The 12054-nt window shown below is 49.8% G+C and overlaps 1 protein-coding gene across 2 annotated transcripts in view; it reads right to left on the bottom strand.

Moving 5' to 3' along the window:
- Positions 1 to 4912: 4912 nt before the first annotated feature.
- The window catches only part of SLC7A5 (solute carrier family 7 member 5), a 38074-nt gene continuing 30932 nt past the window's right edge, over positions 4913 to 12054 (bottom strand). The window contains exons 10-11 of one of the 2 annotated variants that reach the window (XR_003534535.1): positions 9073 to 11095; positions 4913 to 8462 (exon numbers count right to left, since the gene is read on the bottom strand). Coding sequence is in view for 1 of the 2 variants with exons in the window: in XM_027685086.1 (XP_027540887.1) it covers positions 11040 to 11095 (56 nt within the window). In the remaining variant the exon portion in view is untranslated. Of the gene's footprint in view, positions 11096 to 12054 lie in introns of both variants that reach the window. The other variant, XM_027685086.1, reaches the window with a different exon arrangement.

Raw genomic sequence — 12054 nt, 5'->3', positions numbered from 1 at the left:
GAAATGACCTCACTGAAATCCAGAGCCAGGCTCCTGGAGACGTTGACCAAAGCAGCCAGAAAATTGGTCCAAGGTGGAACACACACTCGTGTTCCCACCATGCAGTCAGGGTTTGGACAGGAATATTGCAACATGCCGAGGATCTGCTCACAGCTCGGGGTGCACAGGGCTCTGTGCCTGGGATTTTTATAGCTCGTTTTTGTGATAATTCTGTTGTCTGTTCCGGAGGCTACAAGGTTTGTAACCTGATGCTGTTACAGACAATACCTCACTTCCAGAAGTCTGGAGAGGTCTGTGGTGATGCTCAAAGCACCTGGGACGACTCAGAGACAGAGCACAGGGAATGGAAGGTGTCCCTGCCCATGCCATCCGCTGAAACTGGATGAGCTTTAAGGTCCTTTCCAACCCAACCCACTCCATGATTCTGTGGTATAAAGAGTTCCTACTGTTCTGCTGCAAATGCATCCCAAAGGTGACTTGTGACCGTGCACGTCCCTGCCACTGCTGGCAATGTGCTCTAGCTCTGAAGGACACAGTGACAAGTGATGCCAACTCATGCAGAAAAACTGGGAGAGCAGGGTAGGATCTCCAAGCTGGACCATTCCGGTGCTTACTGTCCTGGCTGCAAAGGGAAACAGGGAATCACTTCCAAAAGGAGGTGTTGAAAAGAGTTCTTAATACAAAAAAAGCATTATTTTTCTTCCAAAATGTGTCATCCTGCCTGCTTCCGTTGTCTCAGGCACTGTCCCTCACTCAGTGCCTTGCCAGCTCCTTCCCATTCCGGCTCTTTTCTGGCCGACACTTCTCCATGGGCACACGTGGGTAATTGGATTGTGCTGGAAGCACTTTCAGCTCACTGAATCCAGGGACAGGCACTCCAAGGCATGGATTGAACAGGACTAAGGCAACAGGTACATTTTGTGCTCCAGCAAACCTTGACTGGAAGCTGATTTTTGGGGAGAGGGTGTTGGCAGAGCTCTCCATGTGAACACGAGGTGTCCTGCATGGTGGCCCCAGAAGGACACATCAGTTAAATTAGGAGAGAGGCTCAGGCAAGAGGAATTGTCATTTCTTGCTTCCCTGGTCTCTTATTCAATGTAGGGATCCAAATATGGATTTATCTTTCATGTTGTGGAGCTTGGATGAACACCAGGGGAATTTCCAGCACTTATTGCCCCACCTGATTGAGACAGAGCTTTAATCTGTTCTTGGCAGATGAGCAGGACTGTGCTCAGATGGGGAAACTGAGGCACAGCCAGGAATAATCCACATATTTCCAGGTCCTGCCTACCCACACCTCCATCTCCTGTGCCATCCATCCCCCGTCTGGGCAAGGGCAGTCCAAGACAGGCAAGAAATCTGCATATTCAGTAATTATGCAAGGGGAAAAAAACCTTATAGGTATCTATAAAAAAACTTTGTCATATTTCAAGATCTGGAATCATCGGGTTGGAGACATTCTTTTGTTAAAGATCTCCAACACCCACTTTTCCATAAATCCTGTGCCACTGAGCTCTGATACCTAAAAAAGGTCTCCAGCCAAAACAGCACATGCTGAAGGGACACCTTTATTTCATGGTTTTTATACAACAGGTGAAATATTAGCAACTCCTTTAAAACATGATAAAAAAAACTCCTTCCAGGCAAAACATCCATTGCCTCAATATTTAGGGAACAATTTTGTTGTTGGGTGCATTTCGCTGCAAGGAAATTTGTCAACATCAATTCCCCTTTTATCCAATTTCCTCATACGTGTATCTTGTTTTCACTGGATTAATTTCTCTGCCTCGGAGGATCCCTTTATTAGTTCCATCCACGATTCCCTGTCAGCTCCTTGCTTTGATTTAGATGTGCACCCTTGAAGCTGTTCCCGGCCCGTGTCACACCCAACCCTTAGTGGCTTCTTCCCAACCCAAACATATTGAGTGCCTTTCATCTTCCACACAAATCTTCAAACAAACAACAGTTTTATTGCTTTTTGCTGGGTTGCCTCCAGTTCCCAGAGCCATTTCCACCTGCTGCTCCAAGGGCTCTCCCTTCCTTGGTGGCAGCTCCCGTCCTGCTCTCCATGCCCCTCCCACACAGTTGCTCCTGGGTTTGGGGAGAAAAATGTCATGTTTTGGGCTTGACTGTCAGTCTTGCTGCCTGTGTGTCTTCCAGAGGGCTGTTTTCTCTCTCCCGTCACCTCCAGCCACCAGGACAAAGCCCAGCAGCCACAAGGTCGGAGCTGAGGACGTGTCTGGACAGCGCTGGGTCACATGTGGCTCCCATGCCATGAGTCCTTCCTGGGCAAATCCCACCATGAGGATTCCTCTGCCACCCTTGGCACCATTGATGAATCAATGTTCATTCTCTGGGATGAGTTTGCCCAGAGAAGGTGTGGCTGCCCCATCCCTGGAAGTGTTCCAGGCCAGATTGGACGGGGCTTGGAGCAACCTGGTCTACTTGGAATTAGATGAGCTTAAGGTCACTTCCAACCCAAACCATTCCATGATTCTGATTCTGTGAAGGCACAGCTGCCACAGTGGCACCAAGGAAAGGTCAACAATGGGACAGCCACGGGTCAAAGGACCATGTCTCCAGCAGCCAACAATAGTGACCTTCAGGGAAGGCTCATATGAAACACGAGGTCTGATCCCTGCCCAGGTTTTCCCTGGACTTAAGTGTTCCTTGAGGCTGCACCAGGGCTCCTGCAGTCAATAACAAATCCTTTTATCTGGGCTTTTTGAACTTTAGTGCTCACATAAAAGTGGTCTCAGCAACATCCCCTGACACCGAGCGCATGATTAAAGAGGCTGGGAGCAAACAACACTTCCTGGCTTTGTCTGGGTGTCTGAGGCCTCTCCTGCTTCCCACCCACAGCCCAGGCCTGGAGGGGTGGCTGGACCAGCCCAGTGCTCAGGCAGGAACATGGAGCAGCATTACTGGGATTTTTCTTTTTCATTCGCACTCCCTTTTAGTTTCATGAGCCTGAAAATACCCATTCCCAAGCCTTTGCTACCCTGCCCGTCTCCTTTTCCAGATCCTGTGTGCTGGACTGGCCTGGGCCTGGAGAAGATCCACAGGCAAAGCTCTGCAGACACCTCCCTCCATTAGTAACTACTTCTACGTGTTCCCTCTCTCCCAAACAATTTTTACAGATATAATTCCCTTTTTCAAACCCCATGGGAGGCTCAGTGAATCCTGAGCCTGCTGAAAACCCAAGGATGGAGATACTGGAAGCTCAGTGGTCTGCTGAGGACTGACCTCCCTGTAGAAAAGCTGTGTTTCCCCCAGGATGCTCCTCTCCATGTCTCTGCTCGTTGTATTCCACACTACAACCTCTTGGCAGCCCTCTGGCTGCTTCTGGACCCTCTAACTGTACCAGCACCATGTTTTCCATCTTCCACCCCCACGGCATCACAGTGTTGGGCAGTGGCTGCACACACCTGCTGGAAGCCCCAGATGTGCTCTGGAAGGCCTCAGGATCTTACAGCTGGAGCTTTGCTCCCAAACATGACGCTTTCTCTGGCAGCAATTCCTTGGGCTTGCTCCCTGGGAAGAAATGCTCCAGCACGGGAACTTTTCCAAGTGAGCCTGTAGCAAACATGGATGTGAATAACTCATTTCATCTCTGTGCTACTGCCTTATCTGCCCGGTAAATAAAATGCTTTTCCCTCCATGTCCCTGCCAGGCATCCCAGGGTGTCCCAGCTCTGCTCCTCCGTGTGCCGTCCGTGTCCCACTGGGGAGTGTCCTGTTGACTTGTCTTACTGAGGTTTTATATTTAATTTGCCAGACTTTATTCTCTCCCCTGCTTTCCTTCTTTGGCCACAACTGTCACTTTTGGAATGATATCTTTTAAATCACTGACAGCACGGGCTATTCCACGCTGGCTTGTGGAGATGTTTTTCTTAGATTACTCTAATTCCTTCACTAAGAGCCTCTAATCCCATCTGGAAGAGCCTCTGAAGAGCCTCTGGGAGAGCCCTGTCACACACAGGGTTCTTGTAACTCCATTCTCATTTCCTCACCTCCACCTTCCTCCTTTTGTAAATAAATATTTAGTTAAATGCTACTGTGGTCTCAGGGTTTGGTTTTATGAGGTGGTTGAGCTTGAGCAGATTCTCTCTTCCGGTGTTACTTCCCAAAACAGCCACAACACTCAGGAGTAAATCAAGAATTGCCTTTTTCTCATGAATTCTCTCCTTGTTCAAGACATTGGTTGACTGTGGCACCTAAATTCAGTATGAAATTTCTGTGTAACATCTACTCAGCCCATTTGGGCATCACTTGCTTTATTCCTTTTTTTTTCCATGGCCTTTCTAAGCTCCATTAGGATTCCCTGCCCATTTCTTCCCCTTGGGATGTGTGTGTGCCAACAGAGCATCCTGGGCACCACCCTCTCCTTCAGGAAGGAAAACCTCTGAGCTCTGCCATGTGCACACCCAAAATCAGCTCTTCTGCCAACCCACCTCTGCGAGCCTGAGCATCCCTGCCCTGGTCCTTTCCCACTGGAATATCCTCCTCTTCAGTGTGGAGGGACATGGGAAGGAGGGATTGCAGCAGAGGATCACTTTCCTCTTATGAAACTTGATACCTGCCTGCTGCTGGACATGAATTCTGCTACAGCACGAGCAGCAGCTCCAGCATAAACCCATGGAGATACATCCTGGGAACTGGGACATCCATCCTCTGCTCCCACCCTCATGCCCAAAGCCCACCCACTTTCCCACCCCCTTGGTTTTAACACAGGCAAAACCAGAAAAGTTATCTAGAATTTCAAAAAGGAGGATGGTGATGGAGGCCTGGATGCTGCCATGCTCCTAAATCCATCTGCAAGAGGAATACCTGGAAACCCAGGGCTCAGGTGCTGATGGATGTGGGATAAACAAGGCAACCTTACGTAAAAGAAAAGTTTTAGAGGCAAAGACCAGCAACAAGAGAGTTGTAATTCAGCTTTCTTTGTTAAAAAAACAAAACAAAACAACCCAAAACATAGAACAACCCAAACATTCAACAGATTTGTTAAACCACAGACATAAAAGAATCAAGAAATACTACAAAAAATACATTGCAAGAGACATCTTGTTTTACAAGGCCATTGGATTCAGGAACTACTGGCTGACCAGTGGAATAGCTGTGTTGCCAGGAACACAAACATTGGGAATAAGCAGCGCTTACTGGAGAAGTATTAAGACTAAAAGATATTTACCCCTTAAAATAAATAGAATTGTCATCTACAGCAACATTTAAATTAGTAAAATAGTTTTTTTAAAGCAACCAAATATAACAAAATTGTCAAACAGATCTAGGTTTTTTTCTTGTGTGTGTTAAGCTCTTTTGTGTGTGTGTGTTTTAAAAAAAACAACAACAAAAGTACAAAGAAAAATATCTCTGAAAAGTCAGATTCTTCACCAGGAGTGAACGTCACCCTTTGTTCTGTGGGTCGGAGAGAGGTCTGGGAGCCACTTTGAATCCTCCCTTTGGAAGAGTTTAGGTGGGACACAGATCTCTCCCTGCCCCCTGAACAAATAAGGATGTTTTTCCCTCCGTGTGACGTCGATCCCAGCGCAGGAGCTGCAGCCCCACGTCCCGCTGGATGTGGGAGATCCCCTGGGCTGAGCTGGACGTCACCCCACGGGAATAACTCAGGTGTAGCTATAAAGTCTCTTTTAGGCAGTTTAGAAATTAATTCAGTGTTTAAAAAAATACTTTTATTTCTCTCATTAACACTTCAACAGCTGGAGGAAGCAACACCCCTTCTCATGTGAGGAACAGGGAGGGGGCAAAGCAAAGAAATAATTCTCTGGATATCAGATCCTTAGGGGATGGCTGACCCTGAGCCACGTTTCCTACCACCACATCTCGTATCATCTGCACCAAACTGGGAGCTCCTGGTGCCACCAAGCCCAGCAGCATCACACACCCACCCCACCCAGCTCCCAGTTCCAGTTCGGAGTGTGAAAACTGGGAAGAAACTCCTCAAGAACAGGCAAACCCAGCGTAATCCTGGAACTCCTCAAGAAATGGAAACCCCCTGAGCATCCCTCAATGCTGAGGTCTCCTGGGATGCCCTGGCACGGAGGAGGGAGCAGATTCCCATCACTGCAGGGATCTCCCTGGTTGGCAGCCAAGCCCTGGCTCCGGCTGTGCTGGCCCATCCCGCAGCCAGAGATGCTCCAGGGCCGGCACAAGGCGACCATTCAGTGTGTGGGCTGTGCCCGGGTCGTGGCACAGACCTCATGGCACAGCCCCGGCACCAGCCCCGGAGGAACCGGAGCCATCTGCCCACTGGGCTGCCCTTTCCCAAGCTCCAGGAGGGAGCTTCATTCCAGCCCTTTCCCAATCACCCTCCCTTCCCTTGGATTTGCTAGCGATGGAGTTGCACAATGGGTGGATGGAAAAGCTGCCATCCCACAGGAACAGCCCCAACCAGCCAGAGTGTTGTGTAATGACAATATTTGGCAGTTTCCTTATTAATTTTTTTAAAATTTTTATTTTATATTAAAGCCCAAGGACACTGTCGCCTCGGCTGAAGGCACAGGTACCTTCCCAGACTGAGTGGAAACTTTCCCTGGGATTCCCCACAGCCAGACTGGGACTCTGCCACTCTGAACATCTCTCCATGGCTGGGAAGTCACAGCTACAGGGAAAAGCTCTGTTCCAACACTGCTTCTCCTCGAGGGCTCCGCTCCTGCTCAGACCCACCACGGAGGAACCCCTGGAGGAGCCCAGTGCCTGAGCCACCCCCTGGGACAGGCCTCGGAGAACAACAAAGCCACTTCTCAGGAGTTTCAATCCCGTTGAAGGATCTTTAAGGTTTGTTCAACTGTGCCAGAGTCCCTTTGAACTCCGGAGCCACAGAGGGAGCCACTGAAAACAAAAGCGTGTTTACCACAACATGGTGTCTGAGGTGGAAAACACTGCAAATTCTGCAGGAAGCTGAAAAAAAAAATCATTAAAAAATCCACCCAGGATGACATAAATCCCCCTGATTTTTGGCTGGGAGCATTTTGCAGGGCTGTGCAGGGCTGGGTCCCCTCCCAGTCAGAAGATGGTTTCTCATTTAGAAAGAGGAACCCAACGGGCACGGAAGTGCCTGGCCATCAGCTCCTGCTCTGTTTAGCAATCCCTGCAGGACGCTATTCCGTGAACACCCCAAACAACTGCCTGCCTGGGAGGCTAAATCCTTAAAAACAAGTTAAGAGCAGTAATTGAAGGGGGGTTGGTACAAGGACCACAGGATCACTGCAGAGCAGCCACAGCCCCGCGGTCCGACTTGATTATCTTAAAGGTCTTTTCCAACCTGAATGATTCCCTGATTCCATGGACACAATGGCTCCAGCTGTACTTGCAGGACACTCATATGAAATAGGTTCACGTGGAACCTCATTCAGGTCCCTGTGGTTGCAGTGCCCTTTGTGGGAAGGGTTTATCTCCCTCAGTGCGTCGCAGCTGTGACCGATCACGGGCTCCAAAGAGAAGCCAACAGAGAAACAACACAAAAATCCCACATCCAGTGCTGGGAATGACAAGGAATTTTCTGTGAAGTCTCTGTTGCTCCCCTCGCCCTCCCTGACACACATCTCATTCCACGTTTGAGGAAAACAAGCAGCAAGGAGGTCTTTCACAAGGAGGAGTTCTCCCCTTTCCATACCAAAATCCAGCTGACCAGGGCAAGTCGAGGGCAGCAGATGCTGCTGTTGCTGATCAAAGGGACAAGCTGTCACTCTGGACAGCAGATGCTGTTGGAAGCAGTTTCTCCCACTGGAGAATCTACTTTATTGTGTTTTCTTTAGCAAATGAAATTCCGTTTTACCCCCTCGCTCATTACCTCCCAAACCTCCAGGAAAAAATAACCCAATATCTTCCAGCCACGTCACCAAGCTCTGGTGGAGGGGAACTATGGGGGTCAATGAATCCAGAAAGAAAGAAATCAGGTATTTTAAACTTTGAGATGTGACCTGTGGCTGACCAAATTCAACATTTTTTTGTCATTTTTTGCTGGTACCTGGTTCAGTTTTCCCTAAACCTCTATTGCCAAGGAGATGCTGGCAAGATCACTGTGAACAATGCCAGAGCCTGTAGGTTAGTACATGAGAGAGATCTTCAGCAGCAAGGGAAAAATAATGAAAATTCATAAAAAGCAAAGCAAGCAAGTTAAGGAATTCATTAAGATCAGGTAATTAATAAAAAAATATTTCTTAGTGTGATGTTTCCTCTTTAAAACCAGTGTGAAACGTTCACCAGGAGGACATCGTGTAGTGATGGTCATCACTGCTCAAAGATGTGTCCAAACCAAGCACCCCCCACCTTTGGGAGGTCTGGACCCATTTCTGAGCTCTTGGATGGGACCTTGGTGCCAATTGACATTGGGTTGAGGTGGCTGAGAGTTTGAATCCCTTTGCTTTGCATCCCAAGTAACTCTGCTGGGAAGTTCATCACCAGGAGCCCCTACACTGAACCCAGGCCCTGCAGGAGCTGACACCACCACAGATAAAAATGTGCAGAGCAAGTGGGAGGTTGACAGACTGAGGTCCTCTCTCCACGAAACAGGTCCAGCAGGAGCAGTGACTTCCCATCACCACCCTGCCAAAACATCTCAGCCTTCAGCTGGAAGAGATGCCAAAAAGTTCAGGTTTTACAATTTACCACCTTATTTATGCAAACACCCCTCCACAGGCACCGGATCTGAGGTGCTCCAGTTCATTGCACGTAGGTCCCTGCACTGCCAGGCACTGGCCAAAGACTTTGGGTTCTGCCCTGGAGATCCACACAAACCACCTGCAAGTCCCCACAGTTCAGCTCAGCTCCAGGAGAGCTCAGCACCTCACACAGGTGAAGCAGCACCTGAGCTGGTTTGGGGATCTCCACTGTCCTGGGAGCTGGTTTGGGGATCTCCACACTGTCACCTGAGCTGGTTTGAGAGTCTCCACACTGAGCTGCCATGGAATAAACAACCTGACAGCCAAGGTTCTCCATGTGCTGATTGTCTCACCTATTCCTGCTGCACTCAAAGCAAGAGCTGGTTGGCAAAGCGATAGCACAGAGCTCATGTGGACACAGCCACACACCTGGACAGGAGCTGCACCTGCCCTGACACCCCCCAGTGCTAAAGAGCTTCAAAGGACAAAGTGTGAGCGAGTACCATGGTGTCCTTAATGCCTCTCCACCCCAAATAACCCCACACTATAAGGAGAATCCAGCAGAAAGCTCTCGGAGGATCCCAGCTTCCCAACGGCCGAGTTTATAGAAACACTGAGGAGAAAAAGTAGTTCAACGAGCCACTTGCACAAAGCACGAGCACAAAGATCTGCAACAGAGAGCAAAGCAGCTCAATGTGGGGAGAAGATGCTTCTGAATTCCAACTGATACCAGAGAGCAGAGGCACAATGAGCAAAGTGTTCAAGAACTGCAGCTTTGCTGAAAAGGCGACGCTTTTGACCAAATAAAGCAACGTGTTCCTAAGAGGACAGCTGGACTAATCGGGAACTAGAGGGATTTTGGGTGTGCTCAGGGGATGGGATTGCACCACCCACGACAGCCAAAGAGGATTTCACATGCAGATCAGGGTTTGTGCTCAAGGATCACTCCCAGAATGGGAGGGTGGTGGAGGGATCTCACCAAGCCAAACCTGATGCACAAAGGAGGCCCAGGCCCCAGGCCAGGCTCCTCAGAGCAAAACACACCATCTACCATTGTTACTCCAAGGGTGCCGAGGGCCTGGCACAGGCTGCCCAGGGAAACTGTGGCTACCTCATCCCTGGAAATGTCCAAGACCAGGATGGACAGGCTTGGAGCAACCTGATCCAGTGGAAGGTGTCCCTGCCCATGGCAGGAGGTGGAACAAGATGAGCTTTAAGGTCCCTCCCAACCCAAATCACCCCATGATCTACAGCAGCCCGAGGTGAAAGCCAGGCTCCAGCCACCTGCCCTTTCTACACCCCAGACCCGGTTGGTCCCGTCTCTGTGGCACATTCCAGAAGAGATACAGTGTGATGGAGGGCACAGCACCAGGAAACGCACGGACAGACCCCAGGGAACATGCCAAGGGCACCCCACCCTTTATTTCTCCTTGCAGATGGTTCAGGGGCAAACATGAATCACACCAACAGCAATAAGCAGGGCCATGTGGAAAGAACAATACTGCTCATCCCATGCTGGATGAAAGCCTGTCCACAGAAAAGCATGGAATGAGCAAGCCAAGGACTTGGCCTTCTGCTCATTGCAGTTCCCTGGGTTTATCTGGAGGAACTTTACCCTCAGGCCTGCACCTGCACCTGCCCCAGTGCTCCTTCACAGGGCCATGGGATGGGCATTCTGGTGAAGAGCATCCCAGAGAACTGGCTCAACAGCAGGGGATTAGATCTGGGAGTTAAAATCCAGGTGCTGGCAGGGGAGTGCTCTGTCAGGAACACGGTGACAGGCAGACAAGGCCTCCCCATGTCGTTTCTCTGACACTAATTCTGCTCTGCCTTGTCTCACCTCAGCCACTGCCAGTGGACAGAGCCCAGAGTGTCCAGCAGCACGTTTTGGTGTGAGTTTGTGTGTGTGTGTGAGCCAACACCAGCCAACCTTTGTTTCCCAACCACCCCCCTTGGCCAGGAAAGGCAGGTGGGGCAGGCTCAGGCCCCCCCTGGCTCTGTGACAGCCCCAGGCACGTCTGAACACCCAAGCCAGGTTCCTGAGCAGATCCATCCTCATCTGGGGCATCCCAGCCCCAAAACAGATGAGCCCACCCAGAACCAAGTACAGCCCTCGGTGTCGCACACACAGATGCTGATGGGACAGACAGGACCCCTTTGGAATTGCCCTTTGGAATTCCTCCTCCTGGCTCGTGTCCATACCAAGAACTCATCGCAGGGTCACCCATGTGCCAGGGGAAGGTGGGGATGGAGGGGCTGGAGGAGACAAGGCAGAGCTGGGATGTGGTGTCAGCAGGAAGCGGCTCCCACGGGGCTTCAGGGCCTGGGATCTGGGTGTGAGGGAGCAGATTCTTGTGTCGTCCTAAAACAAAATTGTGCGTTTCCTCGAGCTGAATGTCTCTGCTTTTCCTGCCTAGGATTCCTGAGGAACCACTTCCATCAGCTTCTGGCACAGGACTGTCGCGGAGACTGGGGAGGAAAGCAAAGGAAAGGTCAGGGATCACACGCAGGGGCCCAACATAAATCTTGGTCTGGGCTCATGAGAGAAGGTCTGACTCATTTGCCTTCCAATTTAAGGCTTGAAATAACCCACAGGATACTCCCCACTCATTCCCAGAATTCCAACATGTAACAGTGGGAGCTCTGCTCTTGCAGCAAGGATGCTCCAGGAGAGGCTCTGGGACTCTGGACACCAGTTTCTACTTGCACAGTGATATGGTAACTCATTTTGGATGCCATAAGAGTGAGCAGCCAAAACTGAGTCAGGAATGGGTATGGAAAATCCAAGGTGAAGCTTTTACTTCCAGTTTTGTAATCCATGTGAGCCCATGGCCTCTTGGAAGGACAAACCCACCTAAACCCACCTGTCCTGCCCACAGGGCAGAGGCCACTGCCTGGCCCAGGGCAGGTGGGAGTAAAGGGACCATTTCAGGTGCAGGTTTGCCCAGGTGGAACTTTATTTTTCCACCCATTAGTGTTTGTGGCCGATATCCAAACACTCCTCTGCTCCCTGCTGCTCCTGTGTTTGGAGATCACAACATACTCCTGCCTGGTAAAACTAACTCTAAATACAACCAGGTCAGACTCAAATCAGTTGGAGGTGCTCAAATTACCTGCAATATATCAATAAATACGAGTTTAAAGGTCATATGTTTCTAACTGGATGTTTGCAGGATTATCATTCTCTGTTCCCAGAATATTTTCTATATTTTCTTTAGAAGCCTCTGGTGGAGAAAAACAATGAATATGGTAATTTGCCACCCAGGCACTGCAAAAATGGCTTTTCCAGGAACTGAGCCTAATACTCAGGATAAAAAGTGAGTGTGGGAGATGGAAACAGAAACAGGGAAACAAAGAATAAGGAGTGCTGAGCACTGCTCTGAAAGCCTTTTTCTTCCTCATAAAACACCCAGCTAAGGCTGGGCACT

The sequence above is a fragment of the Neopelma chrysocephalum genome, unplaced genomic scaffold (assembly GCF_003984885.1).
Source record: "Neopelma chrysocephalum unplaced genomic scaffold, ASM398488v2 Primary Assembly neopelma1_68, whole genome shotgun sequence".
NCBI classification, from domain to species: domain Eukaryota; kingdom Metazoa; phylum Chordata; class Aves; order Passeriformes; family Pipridae; genus Neopelma; species Neopelma chrysocephalum.
Note: the sequence above shows the minus strand (reverse complement) of the source record. Positions and strands in the feature narration are given on the sequence as shown.